Consider the following 26,947-nt stretch of genomic DNA (forward strand, 5'->3'; position numbering starts at 1 on the left):
ATATGTTTGAAAGAATAATATTGATGAAAAGGATGATCATGAATTGAATAATATTTTTAATATTCTCAGTGAGAGACTCATTCTCTTATGAAAAATTTTATTTATTATCTTCACATCATATACTATATATAATTTTTTATTTTATTTTTATTAAATATATAGTGCATGAATAATGAGTAAAAAAAAATCAATTAGTTTATAAAAAATAAAATAAAATTAAAATTAAAAAAATAATATGATAGGTGAGGATAATAAGTAGCAAAAAGTGTTCACTTACAGAGACGCTTATGGATGATAATAAACTGGTCACCCAGAAATACAAACAAATTCTGCCTTCATCATTTGCCACTTGGCAGTACAAGATCAGGCGGTTAACTTATTCAGGGTTCTCTGCCGGGTGAGGAACTGAAAACCTCGGCAGCCATCACTCTTGTCATCCAAAGATAGTACTTGAAAAAAAAAAAAGCCTGAATAACCCAAAGCCTTTTTCCACCCCAAAACGGAATATTTTCCTGGGAAAATCATCCAGAAAAATGATCATACGATTATATTAATTACTGATTACAAAAATCTTAAGCTACAAGTTTATTAAGAAAAGTACAATATCTCATATTTATATATTCAAAGAAACAGAGAGTCCTTTCTACCCAAAACCAAAACTGAAACTTCCCTCTTCATCTCTCTCTCCCTCTCTCCCCACACTCCCCACACTCTCCTCACACACACACACACACACAGAGTTACAGGCCGTACACATTCCGCAGCGACTTTCAGAGACGAGACGTTGAAAATGGGAGGAGATCAATGAGGCCGTGTGATTGGCGATCATGTCGCTCTCGTGCTCCGACTGCATGTCCGACCTACTATGCGGCGAGGGCTCCGGGTTCCTGTCAGGAGAATCTCCGGAATGCTCATCGGACGTCGATTCTCAGGCGTGCAGCGTGGAATCGATAAACGAGTTCATCGAGTACGAGCGGAACTTCGTGCCCGGGTTCGATTATCTGGCTCGATTCCGTTCCCAGTCACTCGACGCGTCTGCGAGAGAAGAATCTGTTGCATGGATTCTCAAGGTACGGTTCTAACTCCCCACTCTTCGGATACTGAATTATCGGATACTATGTTGTTCGACTTTACTTTATTGCCACCGGAGCATGTTAGTTATGCAGTTGGCTCTAAATCGCGCCGGCTGCTATTTTCATCTCGAACCGGAGTCGTAGATCTGAGTCGATCAGCTCAGAGCCGCCGTCCGGTACAGGCACAGTTTAGCGTCTGCGGTTTATCTTAGATACGGTTGTGGGGGTGCCTTTTTTGCAGGTTCAGGCTTATTACGGCTTCCAGCCATTGACGGCGTACCTCTCCGTCAACTACCTGGATCGGTTCCTTTATTCTCGTCGCTTGCCGGTAAGCTCCCGTCAACGTTAGCTAGGCTATGGATAATCCGAGGTTCTAATCTTAATACCGGGAGAGATTCTGGCAATAACTGTTCCTAAGGTCGTAGTATTAATGTCGACGTTTGACTTTCCAAGAGGAATCCAGTACGTACGTGGCTAGACTTAGAGGGTATATACATATATATGTGCAAAAAACTGATTATACAGTATTTCTTTTAACTATAATATATATGAAAATTTTATAAATATCTTCTCACTCTCATCTCATTATAATGATATATTTATTATTAAAATAATAATAATAAATATATCACATCTTATATAATAAAATAAAAATAAAATAATAATATGATATATAATACTATTCATATATATATATATATTTATAAATAGTCGGTGCGCGTACAGTATGATGAATAAAGCTAATCATGATCCAATTATATATGCATGTATATTCAATATTCCAAAAAAAGGAAAAAAACAATTATATTCTAATTAGTAGTTTTAACTTAAAAAGTCCGACCAATTACTTATTCAGTATCATTTTACGCTTGACTTTCTGACAACTACAGTATAAAGTACGCCTTGCTTTATAATTATATATGATTGATGCCTTTTATAAACCTTGTCAATGTTGTCATGCACGTATTGTACGTACTTGTCCCCGCACGTGCGGTGCAAGTATGCCATTGATGTTTATATATATGGCGTACGTAATTTTATTTATAGTCTCTAAATAGGAATGGTCTGTATAAGCTATTTAAAAATATTATTTTAATAAAAAATTTTATTATAATTTTTAAAAAATTTAAAGATAAAATTATCTGAAATTTAATATTCATTTGAAGACTCTACTTAGTATTGCTCTAAATATATATACGTTAATTAGTGTTAATATCATAACAATTATTTTGTGACTTTGTTATTAGTTTGATTATTAATTTTTCTGTTCTTACGGCTTAAATATATTTCAGGAAACAAATGGGTGGCCATTGCAACTATTATCTGTTGCTTGCTTATCATTAGCTGCTAAGATGGAGGAACCTCTGGTTCCTTCGCTATTGGATCTTCAGGTGAATATCTGATCTGACTATGATTTCATCTTCTTATATTGATTGATCCGTTTTGTTCAATATTTCATCCTCGGATGTCAACATTGACGTTCGTACTGATCATGTTTATATATATATAATATGAAATATCGTGTGATATATATATATATATATAGGTGGAAGGTGCAAAATATATATTTGAACCAAGAACGATTCGTAGGATGGAGCTCCTTGTGCTTGGTGTTCTGGATTGGAGGCTACGATCCATCACGCCGTTCAGCTTCATCGCTTACTTTGCATGCAAACTCGATTCAACAGGAACTCATGATGGGTTTCTACTTTCCCGGGCGACTGAAATTATTTTGTCTAATATTCAAGGTAATAATGATTATACACACTATATATATATGTACCCTATATATATCACGCGTACGTATGTGAGAATATGATTAATTAGTATATAATTATTTGAATTAGGAACAAAAGCCGGCAATCTATACATACAGTAGATTAAAAGAAAACTTTTTTTGCTTTTTCACATGTCTACAGAGGCTAGCTTTCTTGAATTCTGGCCATCTTGCATTGCTGCCGCAGCCATACTTTGTGCAGCTAGTGAAATTCCAAACCTGTCTCTTGTTAATCCTGAACATGCTGAATCATGGTGTGATGGTCTGCACAAAGTAAGCATGTAACTGTGCTTACGATTTTGTCATATTAATTTATTCATGAACACATGAAACTCGATATATATATATATATATATATATACACATGGATGCCAATTCAGAATATCGACTTTTGCAGGAGAAAATCGTCGGTTGCTACAGGTTAATGCAAGAATTTGTGATTCATGACAATAGCCGGATCAGGAAGCCCCCAAAAATCTTGCCCCAGCTTCGAGTGACAATTCGGGCGAGAACGAGGTCTAGTACTTTCGATTCCTCGTCATCATCAGCATCATCATCTAATAAAAGGAGGAAATTAAATAACTGCTTATGGGTAGATGATGACAAAGGAAACTCCGAGGAAGGGCTATAAAGTGAAAAGAAAAACAAACCGAAAAAAAAAAAAAAAGAAGAAGAAAAGAAAATGGGGGTCCAAGTTGTCTAGAAAACCTGATATAGTTTTTGGAGGGTTTTGATAATATCAGATTGACTTCGAATGATGGTGTAGATTATAGTATGTATAATGTATGTATCGGAGTTTGGTGAGTTTGGAGATAAAAATTAGTTTTTTTTTATTAGTTGGTGGGCATCGCCATTAATTCATTAACAATGGCTTTGCAGATTCCCAAGGAGGGGGATTTGTTACATAAAAACGTTTTGGTATGAGAAAGCTGTGACCAGAGAGAGGGAGAGAGAGAGAGAGCGAGAGAGATGTTTAATAGTGGAGTAGTCATGGTGTTTGAAAGAAGTGGGGGGATTGAATTTCAAAGCACCATTGATTATTGAATGAGAGAGGGGGTGAGGGTGGGGGCCATGCATGTTAACAAGGCTAGAAAAGCAGAGAGAGAGAGAGATCTACCTATCAAAGGCACTGCTGTGCAAATACAAAGGGATTGAAGTTTGAAGATTGGGCAGTTTATGGGATTTACAAAGTCAAGCTTCTCATCTGGCCACCATCATTGCTTCAACTGCTGCTGCATCCGTCTTTTCATGAATATGAGGAGGGGAATAAGACTGGCTCCATTTCATTTAATTTAATTAGACTTATATTTATTTTTCTCTTCTACTTTTTTTTTTTTTTTTTTCTTTTTCTTGTGAGTGGTATGTGTGCACACGCTTTACTGTGTGACACACACGTGTGTATGAGTGCTTTTTTGGCGGCAACTGCCCTTTTTTTTTTTTCATTAATTGGCCTTGGGCTCGGCCTAACCTTTACTGAAGATCAACTCTTTTGAGTACTGGTGTTCACGCGTGTGTTGGTACGTACACGTGTGTATACTCTTTCGTTTTTTGTAAAAAAATTTTATTTGGGTAGAGGAGAAACCTCTTTCGTGGCCTATGTTTGGCCTAACAAATATATACAAAGGTCTTTGGGGCCTTTCAATATGCGTGATGTATTTGATTCATGATGATCAGTATAATAATTTTTGTATATTTCTTTCATATCTCTCTCTCTCTCTCTTCTGATCTATAATATATATGTCCTGGCCTGTCACATGCACGTGATTGACTACGGAAACTTTGTAGCTTTGCCATTTGTTTTACTAACGATGGATCTGGAGTAATAATTTTCAAGAAGCAGCAGTAGTAGTACTGGATCTGGAGTCTTCTGAGCTTAGCTTACTGATCAGTGAGGTGATGAAGAGACTTGATGGTCCCGCTAACAGCAATAAAGAGGGGACGTTCATGCAGATGCAGTGACCATGACTACTTAATTTTAGTCGGTACCATAGTCTCGTGACCTATATATTCATGGCTTTTAGCGATTTTGTCATTCCCCCCCTCCTTACATACGTACATGTATAGATATATATTTATATCACTTATCACTAGCTAGCTCTGCCTCACGGCACATCTCACGCCCCACATTTATATATCAACTCAAAAGGGACCTTTACTTTCATGATAATTTACTTCTTTCCATATTCGTTTTTTTTATATATAGATCAGAATAGGTAGGCAATGTTAGGGTGAAAAGATAAGTAGTCCATAAACACTGAAAGTGATCAAGTACAATGGGATGTATGCATGTGATCTTGTAAAAAAGCCAACTTGTTATATATATATAAAGCATCTTTAAATTAGGGTTTCCTGCACTAGAAATGGAAAAAGGGTCCATAAAAGAAGTTGTCATTTAGCCCTAGATCCCCGACACCGAGTACGTTATTTTTGCATGAATATATACATATATATATGTATCATGTATATATGTAGCACATGAATGGCCCCCATCTTCCTGTGGCGCGTAAAAAGGGGGGGCATGTACCATGCATTTTGGGCATTTGTGTAACAATCCTATTGAATAGATCTCCACGGGTGATGACAACAAGCAGCAGCAGTGGCTGAGAGATGCATCCTCCATCACATCTCCAATATCTAACACCCCCTCACATCAAAATCATCCCAACTACTGCTCCAAAGTCCAATGTACGTAGCAGAGTCATTAAAATATATATAGCAATATCTTGACAATTTTCTGGTACATTTTTCTCCAATAATTTATGATCTTGGATGGTATCGTTATCCCATTAAGGATGCCATCCGATAAAGGACAGTTATCAGGGTTTCTTTTCCTACACGCTGCATGCATAAATAAGAAAGGTTAATTGAGTGATCCAAAATGAAAAATGCATTTATTAGCTTTGCTTTATTTTCTTATCGCATTGTAAAGAGCTTTTAGCTCGTTCCAACAATGTGGATCCCACAATCCATCGTGTCTGAATTATCCACTTGGTAATTTTAAGAGCGGTGTCGCTTATTCTTACCATTAGTTGTATTTTATAATTTTTTTTATTTATATTTTTTTAATATATTTAAATATTTTTAAAAAATAAAAAAAAAATATCAATATATTTAAAATCACATCTTTAATTATTAAGTAAAAAAAAAATTATCAAGCCGTACATTTAAGCAGTACAAATTGAGAGGTAAAAATAACTTTTTACTGATTTTAATACCATGAATCCTTTTATATATATATATATATATATATATATATTATATACACGCCTGAGGCCAAGTAATCAGTTAATGAAACCAGGCATTTCCTCATTCGGCCAGCTCGGTGTGAGCCATGAAACTTTGGACTAACATGATCACCAATATCAAATGACGACCCACCATTCATTCTCCGATCCCCATTATACCACTATAAGAAATATAGACTTTTACGGCGAATTATTATTAGACAGAAATAATATTGCCGCAATAAGTCATTATTCTCGACGATTTCGTGGTCGACTCTACTTCTAAACCATGCGTTTTTTGTTTTACCTTTTGCATCGATATTAACCACATATGCAGCGTAAAAAAATCGCTAATAAAATATTTTTATCTTTCGCAACGAGTTTAACCGCAATTGCGGCATAAAAAATTGCCAGTAAAGGTGGAAAACTTGTGGCGACAGATAATTTCGCTGCAATTACCCTTTTAATGTGAAAGGCGCCAAAAATAAAGAAAAATCAAATTTCCCCCCATCACCCGTTAACATTTCTGCCGTGCACTCCCGAATTCCAATTTCACCTTCTTCCCCAACTTCTTCTCCATTTCTCTCTACCTGCAAATCAAACTCAAAACCCACTCAAAATGTCTTTGCTACACGTCTATCCCAGCGAAATTAAAACGCTGGAAAAAGTGATTCCCTTGTAGTGTTAAAAATTTCTCTATTAAACAAAACGTGGATCTGGTTTGGTGATGATCAACAACTGATCATTATATAATCAAATCCCAATACCGATAAATGACAATTAATTAAGTAAATACCGTTAAGTGCTCGATTTGATAATTAAAAAGCATCATGAATACGACATTAACATACAATAGGACCGATGGCTCTCAAAATTAGTCACAATCTCATCAATCAACCCATTAATGATCCAATCTTATCCTAGTAGCTATTTCCCCAAAACTATATTTCTCAATTCACTGCATACGTACACATGCATGGGACCGCGAAATAAGTACTAGTCATGAGCGTGCCAAGTTGGTAGGATGTCTATATTTACTGATCGTGCATACCCACAACGTCATTGCGGTCAGCATATACTATAAGAAAAATAAACATTTATGATTAGTTATTTACTATAAAAATAAACTCATTTTAACAGTAAATAAACAATTTTTTAAGTGTGATAAATAATATTAATTAGTAGCTCGTTTTAATAACATTCATATGTTTGTAGCCTAGAAGACATGCACATGGCTAATTAATCCTCGAGTGTAGTTTTTAACACACGGGCCTTTGGATCCGCTAATTGGGGAGGAATGCATGGGTGACGTTATGCTCTCTCATTGGATACGAAAAAGGTGCTGGAGCCTATGAGAGTTTTGAATTTCGTCAGCTATTGGTTCCCCACCATTATCCCCAATATGACGAAGCTAATATATCTCAATAAATAATAACATATATTTATATATATATATATATATATATATATGAGAGTTTGTGTTGTCAATGATTAATTACTAGCAACTATAATATATTCTGTATCTATGACTTATACTGGAATAGTGGCGAGTTAATAAATCTCAATGTACGTTGCTTACTTGTGACCAATTATTTCTTGCGAAAATTATTATTTTTTGTAAAAATGAGTCTGTTTTCATCTTAAATAATCATTATCATCGTAAATAATCCATCACAAATATTCTTTTTTTTTTATACTGTGTGGAAAGATATTGCAATTTATCAAAAAGAAAAGAAAAAATTTCCCCCACACATACTATCTTTTCTCTGCACATGATAATGGTTTGTGAAGTGTGGAATCCTAAGTATATATAAACCCAAAGCCAGAATTCCTTTCTTTCTCCCTCCCAATGAAAAGACAAGAGTTTAAAGTGCGTAGGGGAGCAGAATATAGCTCTTTACCCAATCTTTTTATAAGGGAAATTTCGACTTTAGTCGATGGCCATGACAAAGATAGAGGACCCCTAAAATTCAGCTTTTAAAGACGATTTTTTGGTTGTAATTAAACTATGCTCGTGGGACTGGTTAAAAAGCCCATAGGCCCCTTCGACTAAAGAGTTCAAAAGCGAGAATGATGCTGAATCCTCAGATATGGTTCGTGATTTTATGCTGAATGCAAGACAGCACCACTCTGATCAAGTCCATGGGGTACTCAAATGTCCCCGTCCAGCCATGATAAAATTCTATTTACAAAAAAAGAAAAGGCAAAGGAAAAGCACCTGCAAAAAGAAAATTTATACCTTTATAAGAATTTATACTTTGTCTTTTCAATTATTCTTCTCTGAGCTACCCTTGGCAGGCCGGCCAGTGCATATAATTCATTCATTTCCCTAGCTAGCTATGCATGTAATTAAACTATATATGGTTTTTACTCGCATGATGATCATGGCATCCAATCGATACAACTGATCTCATGTGTTTAATTCTTTCTAATTAATTACAAGTAGTTGATCTTATATTAATAATACATATATATATATAGTTGTATTTAGCAGTACTGTTCGATTCCAGTTTTTCTTTTTCTTTTCTTTCCTTTTCCCAGTAGTAGTAGTACGTACTGTGACTGTAGAATAGGGACTAATATTTAAAGTCCATCTTTTGCAGGGGGGGAGGGGGGGGAGCCAGAAATGTTGGCTTTTCCAACTCACGTTACCCTCTTTGGATGCCATGAAAAGAAGAAGAAAGACTAGGAGATCAAGGATATATACAAATTAATGGGAGCGGTGGCTACTCTCGAGGGAGCGTGGTGTTTCTTTTTTGCTTTGTGCTAGCTAGTGCATGCCTGGACCTCCATTTTCCAAGAGTGGAGACAAAAGAGTCGTCTTCTTAATCATCAAAAAATAAGAACCACCTCGATCGATTCACTATTCCATCCATCCTTCTTCTTATAATTATATATATATAGTAATTAATATTCACTTCTAAAAGCAGTATTGAGAGTGGTTCCTAGCTAGCTAGCTGCTACGGCTGAAAATTTGTGAGGCTCTTTCGCATGCAAGGCATTCGTTCATGCCAGTCAAGACGCACGATTCGATATATATATATATATATATAAAAGAGAGAGAGAGAGAGAGAGAGAGAGAGAGAGAGATTAATATATAATCATTTTTTAATGAAGTGCTAAAGGAGGGCATTAAATTATTAATTACTCCAAAAGTTTGAGTATATATATATATATACACAATTATGAATTTAATATAATCATTATTATTCTAAATTAGGATAGAACTACTATTTAAAAAAGTATATATTAAAACAGTGAAAAGAACAAAAAGAAGCTTGATTTTATTCTCAAGTCATTTTGGTGGGGGATCAATGTGCAGGAAAGAGATGCAGGCTGCTTAGCCGAAAGCCTTTGTACCGAATTAATGCATGCTTTAATTAAGAAAGGAAATAGCAACAGGATCGATGAGAAAAGTAATGAGGTTTGAAATGCATGCATGCGCGGGTTGAGAAGATGGATTCAGGAGGGAAATAGCAGTAGTATTTCTCAGTAGACAGACCTAATTCGTCGTTCTCTCAAGATTAAAGCTCATAACACTCCACTGCTGTTAATTATTTTTTTATTATTATTTTTTTATTACTATATATTTATTATTATTTATTATTTTATCATTATTTTTTTTACTATTATTCACAAAATATATATTTGAGATTACCTTAATTACTTCCCAAACACATCCTTTGGCCTAGTTTGGTTATCAAAATGAGATGAGACTCACATCTCACATAATCATTATAATTTTTTAAAATTTTCACATAAAATATAATAAATAATTTAATTTTTTTAAATCTCAAAACAAAAATAATATTAAAAAATAATATTTTAATAATATTTTATTTAACTTTCAACTTTTATTTCATTTTATCTTATCTGTATAACCAAACGAGACCAAAGATATTTCATAAAAAGGTTCAAGATCATAAATTACTTTCAAAACTTTAATCTTTTGTCTGATTATATAAAGAATGTATCTTTCATTATCCTTTTTCCTTTGATTAATTAATACACACGATCGAGCATATAAATAATATGAAGAGAGCTGGCTAGCTAGTGCATTTCCACGTCGAAAAAGAAAAACCTGATGAGGACAATATTACAAAAGCAATAAATACATGGTCTATAAATAATAGACGGATCACCTTTTGATAAATTAGAAAATGAAAGACAGTGATCCTGTAGATAGATAGATAGATTGCAGACAAGTCCTAGCCAGCAGTACTTATCGCTGGACCACAGTCCCCCTTAATAATTATCTAAAATTCCAGCAATCTTATATATAATCACCGAATACGTAAGCGCCATGCAATTATTTTAAAAAAGAATAAAATTTAATAATATATTATTAAAAAATTAATTTTTTTTATGTAGATCTCGTATTTATTTATTTTTTTAAAAATAATTACACAATATTTATATATACATATTTACGATTATAAATATCATTTTACGATATATATATATATATATATATATATCGGTGTTATGATAATGCGACCCCATCCCCCATTATAATTTCTCCCTCAAAATAAAAAATGAAAAACAATTTACGAGAAAAAGATGCAGCTTTAGTATGGGCCTTGACGTCATGACTAGATTGTTATGGCTAGCTGATCTGGGCCTCACTAGTAATAATAGTCCAAGACAATCCACTTACCCAGAAAAAAAAAACGAACGACCCAAATGAAATGGCAAAGGGAAATACCATAATGAGTTGGACTCCAGCCCGTCCAGCGGCCAGCCCCAACAATAATGGGCCTTATGTTAGTTATTCGATATGAAACTTATTGGTTTTTCCTCTCATTTTTTCCCCTTCTAGTTGAGAGTAACTGCCTAACTGGCATTAGCAGTTAGCCTCTTTTTATTTCTAGTACTGTTTGTATTTATTTATTTTGTTGTGATTAATAATTCCAGTACCTAATTACATTGCGATTGAATATGGGGATTTTATAGAATTATAGGCATTACGGTATTGGCATTTGTTAGTTTTTAGTATAAATTTTTTTGTTTTATAATATGAAATTAAAATGCATTTTTAAACAATATTTTCTAATACCTACTTCTTCATGGCGAACTCGTGATCAAGAAAGGGGTGCATGGTTACAAGTTTGAGATCTATATTTGGACTTCGGTCCGAAGAACATTACTTATGAGATTAGATCCAAATTAAAATCCTCATGTTCGTTAAGTTAGAAAGTATAAAGAAAGAGGAATCTGCGTGACTTTATCAAGCCGGTGTATATAGTACATCAATTAAATAATAAGATTTGATTTGTAATATTTAAATTTTAATTTTTTTTTTTCAAATCAAATTATGTGACTTTATTAAGTGCATTATCCATACCAACTTATAAATAGATTTTTTTTTTTAAAGTAGGTATGCAACCCGACTAACCCGGTTCATGTTTGGGTCCGACCCGACCCGTATCTAGAACAAAATAAATAGATATGGACCGACCCGACCCGACCCGAGATTGGAAGCACAAGGGGCAAAACTGCAAATAAGCTGCAGAGGCAAACAAACCCAAATCAAAACAAAACGCTCTTGCCCTCGATGACGACGAATCGAGTAGACAACGTCATCCTCTCTATCTACAACTTCTGGGTTAAGTTTGTTTGCCCCATTCTTGAGCTCAAACTAGTAATGGCTTAGGTGGTGGTACTGTTCAAGCATAATCGTGTTTTTATTAAAGTGGGCATTCATCCTTGGATCTAAGGGTTGTGTTTGTCTGATTAGTGGATGTTGATACAAATGACAAATCGGTAAGGGCTTCAGATAATGGGTCCACCTCAAGGCTTCTGCAACAAGGACGTGCATGCTAGCTTAATGGACATCAAAGATGGGAAAGTAGATATTGGTGTATTTGATGAATGAAGTTAAATATGCTGAAAGTTAAGCTCTCAGAAGCTTGTTTAATGGGCTGGAGCTTTGTAGCAAGGAGTAGAGCACCCTCTCCTTCAGCTGGGGAAGAAACCATCAAGGAGGTACTTCCCGAAACCCCGAAGATCAAGCCTCCTCAACCTCTAGGTTTCCAATCTACTGCTACTAAGCATGTGTTCAACAAAGTCAAAGGTAATGATGGAGACGGAGACAACGGAGACAAGAAGAACAAGATTGACAAGAACAAGCCTGTGTTGGTGTAGTCGGTTTCAGCGGGTTCGACCTGCAAGTTACTCCAACCCGTTTTTCGAGTATGGTGGAATCGGGTCTCACGGACGAACCAAGTCTGAACCTTTTCTGCACAAGCCTAAGTACTAGTTAGGATGGGAGAGGTGGAAATACAATTATATGGATCGATTTAATTGAAGTATCAAATAGCTCAACTCTAATATGACTCGTTCCTTCAACAGGTTGTGTTTGAGTCAGTTTGACATAATCGATATGTTGCAAATTTTATCTTATTTTGACATAATCCCAACTTTATTCATATCTCCTCGCGCATAATAGAAAAATACCATACTTACAAACAAGTTTTGGAGTTAAAAAATAATTTTATATATTAGTTGAATACAAAACTAAAAAACAAACATTAAGCATTTACAAAAAGAAGATCAAATTACACGTTGAATATGAGACTTATTACGAACAATGATTCTTTAAGTGCGTAGGAAGCCTTTGAAGAACATGTGGTGAACGAAAGAACACCAAATAATATATTGAATATAAGACTTATCACAAATGGAAAAAAAAAAATACATTGTGAGAGATACTAGGAAGTCGATGGCTCTAATGCCAAAATGCTGATGACAACTCGTATAGCCGATTGGTGATCTAATATGAGAAAAATAATATTGAAAAATGGACATAGCTGATAACATTTTGTGAGAGGTAAAGCTAGCGGAAGAACTTTTAAAAAAATAGCACACTGAATTGGCTATTATCAATTATTTTTTAATAAATAATATTTGTCCCTATTTATAAATGAATGAGGCTAGAGAAATAATGAAAATATAATAAATCGATGATATTAATATATTTACACAATAAACTAAATATGGTATAGAATATATATTTTTTTATGGGAAATAAACCTTATTCATTCATGAAAGCAAAGTTATAGTTGTGACTAATATTTACAAGGAAAAATTCAGATTACTAGCCAACTACTCACGATTGAGACTCCCCCAATATACAAATTCCTTTGTGATTGATATGGTTTTAACTTCTAGAACTCTCTACAGATAAGCCATCTGAGAGACCACACTTTGCCTAAAGCAAAGATTTCAAACCCCACCCTCCAGAGGAGGAAAGAACTTTCACTCTATGGACAAAATTTCTAAAAGATTATTTCTTTTTTATTATTAACCTAAAACAAAGGAAATAATAGAAAACGTAAATGATAAATGAAAAAATAATGAAATACAGCTTGGAAAGTTGTAGATCCACATTTTCAACCTCAGAGGAAATCAAAAAAGCAAACACAAAGATTGTGGTGGCACATGAGGGACACGCGCCGCCCGGGAAGTACAGCGGACAGTTAAGTCTAAAGAAACTAATGACCATGGTCCCAGAAATGTCGCGCGTGGCGACGATAGAGCTCCACTTGTGGTGGCGCGTGGATGTCACGCTCGCAATTTGGATCGCACGTGTGGCTCACGCACCGCTCCGTTCGACAAGATTCTTCGCTTGTCTAAAGGATCGGCACCTTGGGAAACTTGCGGTGCAGCGTGTGGTGATCGCGGGCTCCGAAGAAAAACAGATCGGCATTTCACCCTACTTTGAAAAAAAAATACACAAAACCAGAAAAAATAAAAATAAAAAACAAACTAGAGAGAAGAGGGAGGAGGGAGGAGCCGAACTGGTCTGGGTTTTATGACGGGGGACTGCTCTAGAAAAAAGAAATAGAGTGAGATGTGTGCTAGGGTTTTATCATCGATAATTTTTTAAAAATTATTATTAAAAGAAAAAAAATCACAACTAAAGTACAAGCCAACGGATATGAATGATATTATGCTAATTATATGCCAAGTTCTTATGGGTGGATGGGTTTAAAAGTGAGTACTCCTAGATCAGGCAGTGGCTCATATATTTCCATGCAATCACCAATAATTTAATTTTCACTTTTTATGGGATCAGGAGTCCGAAACACCTTGTGGTTTATCATTCTGTCCTCAGTCAAGCTTTGACCAGGGATTTAGGCTAATTTTCAGCTCCACTTCTTTTGGCTCAAAAGCCAGGCTTGCGCTAGCAGACGCAATATTTATTGAATAAATTTTTTAATAAGTTTTTCTTGTTTGTAATGTTAACTGGTAGATATAATTTTAAAATATATAAATTTCACATATTTTCTTTAAAAGAGAGCATAGTCAAATATTAAAAAAATAATTTTTTTTATATAAATTCTATATTTATTCATTTTTTTTAAATGGAGTGTGTGAGACTTACGGAGTGGATATTTGGATCCCCTCAGCTAGCCAGGCCCACAACCAAGAAGTAGGCCCAAAGCCTTAGCCTAAGGTCAAGAGGACCACGTCTGAAGGGCCCATAATTGTAACCCTATAGCAGATAACTCTCAACAGATCGCAGTACTATCCGTAGTTGGATACAATTATCCTAAGGAAGATAACCCCTACAAAACAGGAGTTATCCCCCGCTCCCGATTAGTAAGGGATCATGAAGGATATACACACGGAGATGGTGATTAGAGTAAGTTACCATCACGCCACGTCTATGTCCTTTTATAAATAACCTATGGGAGTAACAAACACTTCACTTCATCTTTACATACACTTATTATCATACTATATTACTGATTTAAGCCTCAGAGACTCCCTAGGGCAACCAGTGCTGCCTCTTGATTGTTGCAGGTCATCCATGCGGTTGATGGTGTGAAACATGTCCTTTACAGTAGAGCCATCTGTGGGATCTTCTGAGACAGACATCAACTTGATTTTTACTTGCCAACCGTTACGCAATCACACGTGCACTGAGACCCAGAAACAAGCATGACGGGAGTGGAGACGAGGTTAGCAGAAACAAAAGAGAGGCTGAAGCAAGTGATGGCGGTTGTCAAGCAACTGCAAAAGGTGAACGATGAATTGAAATGGCAAAAGGATAACCCCCCAGCCTAGAACATGCAAGCTGAAGGAAATGCACACAGTGCGGAGGGGGTAAAGAGCGAAGAGATGGAAAAGAAAAAGATGCATGAAGAGCTGCGTAGTTCGGTGGTCAAGTATAGGGGTGCAACCGGTCCGGTCCGATTTTGGACAAAATCTAGGACCGAACCGGTATGTACCGATTTTGTATTTTTTAAAACCAATTACGTCCCGATTACCCTCCTAAACCGGTACCTCCAGTTTTACCGATTTTCGGTCTGGTCCGATCTAGTCCGGTCCGATTTTTCGATTTTTTTTAAATGTAAAAAATATATAATAAAATGTTACTTCTTATGATAAAATGTTATTAATAATTTAATATATATATTATGTTTAAACATATGATCAATTAAATTTTCATCTTTAATATTAAACTTTTATTTTATAAATTTTAACAACATTATCTTATATATAATTATATTAATAACATATGATCAAAAAAATTACAAATGTTCATCTTTAAGATTAGCATTTTATGTTATAATTTATAAATTATAATATGAAATTATTTCATATATGATATATAATTATATATATTATATATACAAATGTAATATATAATTATATATTATATATATAAATATTTTGTATAATATATAAAATTAATTTATATATATATATTTTCCAACCGGTCCGGTCCGGTCCCGAAAACTACAAAATCGAAACTGGATCGGATCTAGCCGGTTTTCATAAAATAGGAACCGGTTCTAGACCGAATCGGTTCAAAACCAGATCAACCGGTCCGGTTCGGTCCGGTCCAGACCGGTTTTTCAGTTTCCCGGTTTAAATTTATACACCTAGTCAAGTACGAGGAGATGGCAAAGAGGATGGGTGGTTCCTCTTTCGTGGAGCTGCTTCTTATGCAAATGGACCTCCCTTACAGTGAGGAGGTCATGGCGGTTCCACTACCCTCCAAATTTAAGGTACCTTAGATCGACCTATACGATGGATCCAAGGATCCTGTTGATCACTTCGAAAATTTTAAAGCACACATGACCATCCATGGCTTCGCCAAGGAGGTAGTTTGTCGCGCCTTCCCATTAACATTAAAGGGGATAGCACGAGGCTGGTTTGGAGCCCTACGTCCCGAACCCATTGGCAGTTTTGAGGAGTTAGCAAAATAGTTTCTTACGCAATTCATGGCAAGTAGAAGGCGCCGTAAGCCATCCACCTATCTACTGACCATAAAACAAAATGAGGGTGGGAACCTGAAAACCTACCTACCGTGCTTCAACAAAGAGAGGCTCACCACGGATGACCAAAATGAAAAGATCACCTTGGCCACCCTCTTAGGAGAAATATGGCCCCGAAGTCTGTTCATGGCTAAACTGACCATAAGGACTTCTCCACCTTACCGGAGTTCATGGACTGAGTAAACGACTTTGTTAATGCGAATGACACATTACAAGCTCTCTTGGAACCACAAAAGCAGGAAACCAAGTCGGAGAACAAGAACCAAAATAATTCCAAAGATAAAGACAAAAGGGCCAATGGCCGAGGGCACCAGAATGATAAACGCGACCGATACACTAGTCACTAAGACCAAGGGTGCTGCCTAATTCATAACAACCACAATGTGCAAGAGAACAGTAGGGCAACAAGAAAGGAAGAGCATTCGCCAGGCATGGGTCAACGCCACTGCAAGTATCACCGAACCAACTCCCATTGGACCGAAGATTGTACCACCCTAAAGAAGAAGGTTGACGAGCTGTCCAGGAGTGGGGAGTTGGAAAGAATGCTGGCCAATTACATTAGGCCGCAGAGGGAGGAAAATCGCCAATGAGGAAGAAAGACCAGGAAGAAATAACTCTCCTCGGCCAAGAAGGGACCAAGAACTGGGCCCCTTGGAGAAATCTGCACAATAGCGGGCGACTTTGTTGGAGGCAGTGCCATAGCATCAAGCAGGAAAGCCCACGCCTGTAAAGCGATGTATCACGAATATACATGGCAGACAGGTCGCATAAGTATCCCAGGACAGAGGCAACCCCAACCATTTTGTTCGAGGATGAAGATTGTGAGGGGGTTATGTACCCCCATAATGACGCTCTGGTGGTCACGCTGCTAGTTGCCAACTACATGACCAGGAGGGTCTTGGTCGACAATGGGAGTTCAGCCAACATCTTGTTTTGGGATGCATTCACCAAACTGGGTATCAACCCCGACAGATTGCGACCATCACCTTCTCCACAAGGAGTTTTCGGGAGAAGTCGTTCAACCCACGCAGTCACCAAAATGACGGACTTCCAGTTACGACAGGACAAGGCACCCACATAGTTACTAGCATGACAGACTTTCTAGTGGTCAAGGCCTCATCATCCTATAACGCCATATTGGAACGCCCGACCCTCAACAACTTAAGGGTGTTAACCTCCACTTACTACCTTAAAATGAAGTTCCCAACAGAAGCTGGAGTCAGCGAAGTCCGAGGCGAACAGATACTGGCACGAGAGTGTCACGTCCAGAGTTGAAGGCCCTTGGCGCTGGCAGTATGCTCAGTAGGCAACTCAGGGGAGCAGCTGTCACCACCGCCTTGGGTAGAAGAAGAACAAGACATAGAAGCCAGGGATGAAAGCAATATTCTACAAGTCGAGGCCAACGAGCCTTAGAGATCGTAAACCTACATCCAGAATGCCCAATCGCCACTACAAGGGTTGGTACAAAACTCTCGCTGGAATACCGAGAGGCCCTAAAGTAGTTGCTAGTCGAACACAAAGACGTATTCGCCTGGAGCCATGAAGACATGACGAGGAATTACAATAGGGTCATAGAGCACAGCCTTTGCATCAATCTAGAGGCCAAGAAAGTATTGTAGAAGAGAAGGTCGTTCAGTACAGAAAAGTGCACGGCAATAGCTGAGGAGATCGATAGACTCTTAGCGGCGAGATTCATACTGGAGGTGCACTACTATTGGCTCTCCAATGTAGTGCTCGTCAAAAAAGCCAATGGTAAATGGAGGATATGCGTGGACTTCATTAACCTCAACAAAGTTTGTCCCAATGATAGTTTCCCACTACCCCGGATTGACATTGTTGTGGACACCATAGTCGGGCACAAATTTTTAAGCTTTATGGACGCCTACTCCGAGTACAATCAAATCAGGATGAATAAGGCAGATGAGGAGAATATGGAATTCATAACCGACAGAGGACTCTACTGATATCGAGTAATGCCCTTCGGGTTAAAGAATGCTGAGGCGACATACTAAAGGTTGGTCAATCTAATGTTCAAGCACCAAATAGGGAAAACCATGGAGGTGTACGTAAACAACTTATTGGTGAAGAGTAAGGAAGCCACCCAACACTTAGTAGACCTCAAAATGTCCTTCGCAGTATTACTCAAATACAAGATAAAGCTTAATCCAGCTAAATGCGTGTTCGAAGTGAACTCAGGTAAATTCTTGGGGTCCATAGTCTTGGAGAGAGGAATCGAAGCCAACACTGAGAAGATAGAAGAAATCTTGAACATGGCACCACCATAAACTATCAGCGATGCCCATTTACTAGCAGGAAAGGTGGCAACCTTGAACAAGTTTGTGTCGAGGTCTACGGATAAATGACTCCCTTTTTTCTGAGTTCTAAGGAAAGTACACCCTTGGAATGAATAGCGTGACCAAGACTTCCAAGAACTAAAGCGGTACCTGACCAATCCACCCTATTGAGGCAGCCTAATCAAGTGGACATCTTGTATGTTTATTTGGCAGTATCCCCCCAAGCTGTGTCAGCCACCGTAGTGAAGGAAGAAGAAGGAAACTAGGCACCAATGTACTACACGAGTCTTGCCCTATGGGGCTCCAAAGTCAGATACCCACAGATGGAGATGCTGGCATTTCTTTAGTGATAGTCACCAAAAGGTTGCGACCATACTTCCAAGCTCACCCAATAAAACTATGAACAGAACATTCTCTTGGGAGAGTGCTATAAAAGCCGGATTCCTCAGGAAGGCTGGTCACGTGGTCAATTGATCTCAGTGAGTTCGAAATCAACTATGCACCCAGAAATGCAATCAAGGGCCAAGCCCTCGCAGACTTTGTAGTCGAGTTCAACGGTTTCCTAGCAGAGATCGTAGCACCACCCCTTGGCCGACCCTAGACAGTCTTTGTCGACGGGTCTACCTGTCGAGTGGGTGCGGCATCTAGATCCACATTATTATAGAAACGGGTCAGGAGCATCACTATATGGCAACACTCACCTTCAAGACCACCAATAATGAGGCAGAGTACGAGGCCTTGATAGCGGAACTATCTGCTGCCCACGCGCTGGGCGCTAGACAGGTCGAGGTAAAAGCTGATTCCCAGATCGTTGTGAACCAGGTAACATGGGCCTACACCACCAAAGGGGAGAAGCTGAAGAAGTATCTCGAGCAGCTACTTGAACTCCGCAACCAGCTCGAGTACTTTTCCATAGTACAGATTCCGAGGGCGGACAATTCGGTGGCAGACAGGTTGGCGAGGGCGGCATCAGCAAAGGACGACGTAGAACTACCATGTGAGGTACAGAGGTGGCTGATCGAGGTACTAGCCGTTGGGATTCCAGTAACACAAGTGGGCCCTAGGACTCCAAAATGGGCCGAAAAAATACCAAACTACTTAGAAACAGGAAAGCTCCCTGAAGGAAAGGAGGCAATGAGAAAGATCAGAAAGAAGGCGGTGCAGTTTGTCAAAATCGATTGCGTCTTGTACAAAAAGGGTTTCACAACCCCTTTACTAAGGTGCATTTCACCCGAAGAAACACAGTATGTCCTCACAGAAATACATGAGGGCGTCTATGGTAACCATTCGAGCGGGAAAGCCTTAGTGAGGAAAGCGTTAAGGATGGGGTACTATTGGCCCAATGTCCTCAGAGACGCCAAATAGTTCGCCAAAAGATGCATCATGTGCCAAGCATACGCCCCAGTTCCACACTGCCCACCAAAAAAACTATCCTCCATCGCCTCCCCATGGCCCTTTGCCCAGTGGGGGGTCGACCTAGTTGGACCATTCCCACCGGGAAAGGGCGGGGTGAAGCACATGATAGTATTTGTAGACTACTTTATGAAGTGGGCTGAAGCAGAAGCTCTAGCCACCATAATACCAAAGTTGTCACCAGGTTCTTATGGAAAACTATCGTATGTAGATTTAGAATCCCCAACACTATAATCTCCGACAACGGGAGGCAGTTCATTCAAAGCATTACAGGTCATGGTGCCAGGAACTCGGGATAAAGGTGAGGTACTCATCTCCCGTGCACCCTCAGGCAAACAGGCAAGCAGAATCAACAAATAAGTCCATACTCATACTCTTGAAAAAGAAACTGGGCGACCAGAAAGACGAGTGGACAAAAGAGCTTCCAGGAATCTTGTGGGCCTACAAAACTTCGGTGAAGACCCCAACAAGGGAGATGCCTTTCACTTTGGCGTTCAGAAGTGAAGCAGTCACCTCGACAGAAGTTGGCCTGCCCACGTACCGGACCAGCCACTTTAACTAAGCAGAGAACAACCAGGCTTTCGGCGAGCAACTAGACCTGCTTGAACAGATAAAAGAGGAGGCAGAGGTCTAGAACATCCTCAGCAAGAGAATAGCCAAGCAATACTTCAAAAAGCGGGTTAAACCTAGATCATTCAAGGTGGGTGACCTGGTTATGAGGGAAATAGAGGTCACGACTCAAGATGAAGGGAAGCTCAGCCCACGGTGGGAAGGGCCCTATGTAGTAGTCGCCAACAACCGTCCAGGGTCATATCGACTCAAAGACAACGAAGGAAGGGAGCTTCAACACCCATGAAAAGCCGAACACCTATAACGTTTTTACCCTTAAATATTTTATTTTCTTATGCATTTATTTTAAGAACAATTTTGGTTTTCGAAATATATATTTTGACGAAACTTAAGGCAATGAAAGCGGGTAAACATTCAGTCCATTGCAATCAAACCGGGCGTGGAGGTCAGAAGACCCCACGACCCTCTCAACAATTAGCTACCAAAGGCCGAATTACACACTCACGGTGCAACCAAAGCGGGTGTGGAGATCAGAAAACCCCACGACCCTCTCAACAGTTAGGCCACCAAAGGTCGAGTTATGCACTTGCATTGCATTCTACAGATAGCCACCAAAGGTCAAGTTACACACTTGCATTGCATTCTACAGATAGCCACCAAAGATCGAGTTACACACTCGCGGTATAGCCAAAGCAGGTGTGGAGGTCAAAAGACCCCACAATCTTATAAGAAAGTTAGCCACCAAAGGCCGAGTTACACACTCGCAGTGCACTCAACAGTTAGCCACCAAATGTAGAGTTACACACTCGCAGTGCAACCAAAGTGGGCGTGGAGGTCAAAAGACCCCACGACCCTCTTAACAGTTAGCCACCAAAGGTCGAGTTACACACTCGCGATGCATTCAACAGATAGCCACCAAATGGAGTTACACACTTGCAGTGTACTTAACAGTTAGCCACCAAAGGTCGAGTTACACACTCGCAGTGCACTCAACAGTTAGCCACCATAGTTTGAGTTACACACTTGAGGTGCATTCAACAGATAGGCACTAGACGCTGAGTTACGCACTCGTGGCGCAACCAAAACAGGCATGGAGGTTAGAAGACCCGACGACCCACCTAGCAGTTAGCCACCAAAGGTCAAGTTACACACTCGTGGTGCAACCAAAGTGGGCATAGAGGTCAGGCGACCCCACAACCCTATCAGCAGACTTGTAAAGGGAACATCCGAAGGCGAACTACTCGAGCAGCAATAAAGAACAAAAGCGCACAGAGTTGCAAAGTGGAACGTTATCCAGGAAACAAACATTATCCATGACACAAATCTCATACAAAGGTAGACGCAAATTCGAGGGCCAAAAATAACAAAATACCACGCGCAAAAACAAAAGACCAATTCGATGGCCCAAAAAGAAAATTGTTCAGAGACAATACCCAAAAAATACAAAAAACCCCAAAAGAGGGCAGTAATTACAAAAAGCCCAAAACAGGTGCCCAAACAATCATCACAAACAAAGAGAAGATTCATTGCGGCGGCGGGGGACGTGGGAAGGTGTCAAAGATCACGTTGCGCCCCAAAGCTTCCGCATACTGGACCGTAGCGACATATGGTTCGAACTCCTTCAAATTTAAACTCTTTAAAATAGTTCAAGGATTGGCCAACAGGTGCGCTTGCAAACGAGCCAACCCCACCCCATACCCATATCCAAAAGCCTGGTCTCGAATGACCCTGGTGGCAGACTTTAGAGGGTACAATCAAACAATCTCATTGTTCGCAGCAACCAATTAGCACTCCAACCTCCCCCGTGCCTCCTGCAGCTCCTTCACCAACGCGACCAGCTTGACCACATTCCCCCAGTGTCTGGTCTTGGCAAGTGTCTATAGCCTCATGCTCTTTTTTATATTTATCATATCTAGCATATGCATGAGACAGGTCCACTTGCAGCTTGGCTATCTTTGTGTCCTTCTTGTGGCACTCCTTCCAGAATGCCTCCTTTCTTTGGGCCATTTTCTCACGCTTCTCTTTAGAGGAAGCCAAGGCTGCAACCACCTCCTTACATTTTCTGTCAACATCAGCTCGAGATCGCTTTGAGGAATCCAACACCCCTTAGGCGCATCACTTCTGCCCTGGTGGTGGTTTTCTCCATCTCTGCCATATTCAAGGCAAAACTATCACGGGCATGGAGACTCTAGACACGGAAAAGCTCGGAGCGTAGGCTACACGACTCCTTATGAAGAGAGTCAAGATCTGCCTCCAGGGAATGAACGTAGTCGTCTGACTGCTCCAGGCAGCATCACAGATAGTCCTTCTCAGCTTTAAGGCGGTCGTTCTCTTGCTTGGCGAAATAAGAGAACTTTCACCACTTGCAAACTTCTTCCTCCAAGTGGGCCTTGTCGTCCACTATCCAAGACACCAACACATCCACATTCTACACAAGCACGAAGGATTAACGAAAACTTGTATAAGAAAAAGGTGCTGCACAAGAAAAATGGCACAGGTAAAACCCTTATCGGAGACAACATTTTCCTTAGGCGCTTGGCCATCTCCACAACTGGCGCCGAAGGAGGCGGAGAGCAGCGAGGGCCCACATCTTCCACTTAACTAGCATCTCTCGATACATTAGCGTCAACCCATGCTGGTCGCCCCAGGCTTAGGTCCGGGGCCATGGCGCCTCCAAGCTCGGGCACATACGCTCTCCTAGAAGAAGCACCATCACATTGGGCGTCAACCTGCTCATCCATCAGCTTGTCATAATGGGCGCTAACCTGCTCGCCCGCTGCCTCATCTTGCTGGGTGCCGACCTCCTCATCCACACACTCCTCCAAGGCACTGCCGCCAATAGTGTCTCGGGCGCCCAACAAAATCTCGCCCTTGCGAGGGGTGGTGCTCCCATCCCTACCAAATGAAGAAGGATTTGGTGAGAGAATGGACACCCTGTCTAGGTCCATAGGTGGGATCTCTGCCTGAGGTAGTCGTAGGAAGAGAGTGTGGGGAAAAGTCCTGCCCCCCACGATGGACAGTGCCACCACCTTTAGTTTCAACCACAACATCAATTGCAGTAAGGGCAGAATCGTCAGGCACACTTCCCTCGAACACACCCAAGGGAAAAACGACATATATGTCGCTCAAGTCACTCTCGCCGCAAGGCGTGGAAACAATAGGAATAATAGGAAATTCAAAAGAAGAGGTGTCCATAGAATCACCCCTAGAGGGTAGCTCAAAGTCATAGGCCATCGAAAGGTCTTGAATGACCTACTTCATCAAGGTGCCCAAGTCATCAAGACCTGGGCTCGCAGGAGGGGAAGTCCTAACAAGGGAAGCAATTGGTGTAGCCTCCCCGAAAGCAATCACATCTGCACCCAATCCCTGCACCACCTTCGCAGTAGGGTTAGAAACACCACCAAACTTCGCACTCTCACCACAGGGACGCTTCACTTTTGGCCCACCAGTCCGGGGGCTCTCTTTTTTGCCAAGGGTGGAAATAATTTGAGTTTGGCCCCTTGACGTGGGCGCGACTAGGCACCATTAGAAACCTATCTATGCTGGCGAGGGAAAGGAGGTCATCTGATCACTGACCATCACAATCGTGTTCCTTAGGCCATTCACGGACAAGGTCAATACGAGAGTGCTGACTATCAGTCAGCTCCAACAACAGACTTTTATCATTGGGGACACGCCCCCAATTGGCCCTCACAGGGTAATCTTTCACATGCATTTCGTCGGTGGAGAACTTCCAATCGCGACCAGAGAAAGAAGAACTTACTAGTCCATTGTTTGGAGTTGGAATAGCATCCTTTGAAGGCCGCCAGACATTGCCCGCGGACGCGAAAACTACAGATGTTCCCCAACAGAGACACCACACTGTAAAAGGATAGGAATTCCTTTGCGGTTAAGTCTAGATACTTCTCCTCGAGAGGCTCCAGCACCTAGCGGAAAACCACACAGACTGGGCGAATGAAGGGGAAGCATAACCCATTAGTTAGGGCACAAACCGTAAAAGCCACATATCCGGCATAGCCCTCTCTATCGATGCATCCTGCTTCTGGGACGGTCATGTCCACCAATTCAGAGATACATTCAGAACCAAACGCTATGAATATCCGTCAAAGGAAGCGGGGCTCCGAGTGAGGGAGGACTCGCCTTTCGACTGGGGGGAGGCTTTTGAAAAACCATGGCTGGCCATTGAGAAGTTCTTTAGAATGACACGAAGGAAAGAGGAGAAGAAAATATGAATCAAGTGTGAACAGAAAAATGCGAGGAAGACAAAGAGAGGAAGTATGAGCGAAGAAGAAGAAGGAAAGGCGAAAAGAGGAAGCGTAGACGTAAGTGAACGTATTAGGCAAAATCTGGGAAAGTAATCATGAGGCTTCTTGGGAATCTGAAAGGTTGGTTGCACTGACGGTTACCAATTCTTTTGAAAACCATTTAATTAGTGTAAACAGTTATAGTTGACGTAGGCCACGTCCTTTCAAAAAAGAAATGGTATGGGCTCGAGCACACCAACTAGCATATGCCTCAGCCATATGGGGAAAAAGTAAAGATGTACGCCCACGAACTAGCGAGGTAAGCAATGGGTATAAAAAATCAAAAGTTTAATGAATGCCCATGAACCAGCAGGGTAGGCAATGGATACAAATAATCAAAAGTTTAATTTCCCATGTGCCAGCATAAAGAAAATTAGCAGAGTAACTGGAAGGGATATTTGGATCCCCTGACTGGCCAGGCCCTCGACCAAGAAACAAACCCAAAGCCTTATCCTAGGGTCAAGAGGGCCACATCTGAAGAGCCCATAATCATAACCCTATAGCAGATTACTCTCAAGATAATGAAGTACTGATCCGCAGTTGGATGCAATTATCATAAGGAAGATAACCCCTACAAAACAGGAGTTATCCCCCCTCCCGATAAGTAAGGGATCATGAAGGATATACACACGGGGATGGTGATTAGAGTCAGTTACCATCACGCCACATCCACGTCCTTCTATAAATAACCTATGGGAGTAACAAACACTTCACTTCATCTTTATATACACTTATTCTCATACCATGTTACAGACTTAAGTATTAGAGACTCTGTAAGGCAACTAGTGCCGCCTCTTGATTGTTGCAGGTCATCCGTACGATTGATGGTGTGAAACACATCCTTTACAACTTACATACTCAATAACTAGATATATCATTTCTCTTTCCCATATGTAAGTAGATTTTTTTTTAAAATAAATTCACTTGTATTTTGATATAGTTTTGCGTCACTTGATATATTTCATTGTTACACCTTCCCGACGGGAGGGTACCACATGAATAGTTAACTCATTAAGTTTATTTCGCATCAAATAAAAAAGTTCATCTTTTCTTTTTAAAAAACAAGTTAAAATTTCGGGAATATGATAATTTAATTTATTGGTTAGGATCTCCTCCAATAGACCTGTTTTTCTTTTATGTGTTTGTAGGCAAAAACTCGTGCCGCTCTAGGACCCTAGGTTGCATTTCTCTCTCTCATGGCAAATCTCTCTGACTCTCGGATGTCTCAATTTTTTTAATTAAAGTCATCTCAAGTTCTTAACTAAATTTTAAGGCCTCGATTTCTTGTTTAAATTTGAGTCTTAAATAAAATAAAGCAAAATTCATCAAGTTGATCCTACAAAATTTATTATATCCTATAACATTTATAAAAATAATAATAAATACTATAAGATTCACATTATATATATATATTTTTCCCTCACTTTTAAGAGTTAGAACAATAATTTTAAAGAGATCTTTTTCTTACCTTTCTCATGTCTCGATAGGAAACTTGGTTCAAGACTGTGAGCCTAAAGGCATATTGTAATGAGCTGTTATGGAGTCGTGTGTGAAGAGAATGCAATGAAGAAGATGCAGTGTAGGAGCAGTTTGCGTTAAACGACAGAATCTAATATAATTAGTTAGTTAAAGTGTCATACGGTTGTCGTTGGGTGGGTTTAAGTAGGACGGTGTCATTTTGTTTTGTAAGTAAGGGACTTAAAGGGTGGGTGTTAAACGATGTCGTTGTAGTCCATTTCAACTATAAAAACAGTCTCGGATGAAAGAGGGATCATGCAGAAGTTTATCAACCATTTCATTCTCTTCTTTCTTTCTAATTCTTCTTTCTCTTCTTCCTCTCGACTCTTTCTCATTTCTTGGAGATTGAACATCTCGAAGCAATCATTGTACAAGCCCATTACAGTTGGTATCCAAAGCCATGGCAGAAGGGACTCACTCTTTTGCTCAGTTGCAGGAAACAATGGTTCATTTAAGGCAGCAGCAGGAAAGACAGCAGAAACAAA

At 39.6% G+C, this 26,947-nt stretch overlaps 1 protein-coding gene across 1 annotated transcript; it reads left to right on the top strand.

Annotated features, from left to right (window-relative positions):
* Positions 1-523: 523 nt before the first annotated feature.
* On the top strand, positions 524-4,551 carry LOC108993827 (cyclin-D1-1-like). The gene is made up of 6 exons (XM_018968861.2): positions 524-1,070; positions 1,315-1,401; positions 2,366-2,464; positions 2,620-2,821; positions 2,993-3,123; positions 3,248-4,551. The coding sequence occupies exons 1-6, from the start codon at positions 828-830 to the stop codon at positions 3,479-3,481; spliced, it is 996 nt and encodes a 331-aa protein (XP_018824406.1). The 5' UTR covers positions 524-827; the 3' UTR covers positions 3,482-4,551.
* The last annotated feature ends 22,396 nt before the right edge of the window (positions 4,552-26,947 follow it).

This window comes from Juglans regia, chromosome 13, assembly GCF_001411555.2.
Source record: "Juglans regia cultivar Chandler chromosome 13, Walnut 2.0, whole genome shotgun sequence".
Classification (NCBI taxonomy): Eukaryota; Viridiplantae; Streptophyta; class Magnoliopsida; order Fagales; family Juglandaceae; genus Juglans; species Juglans regia.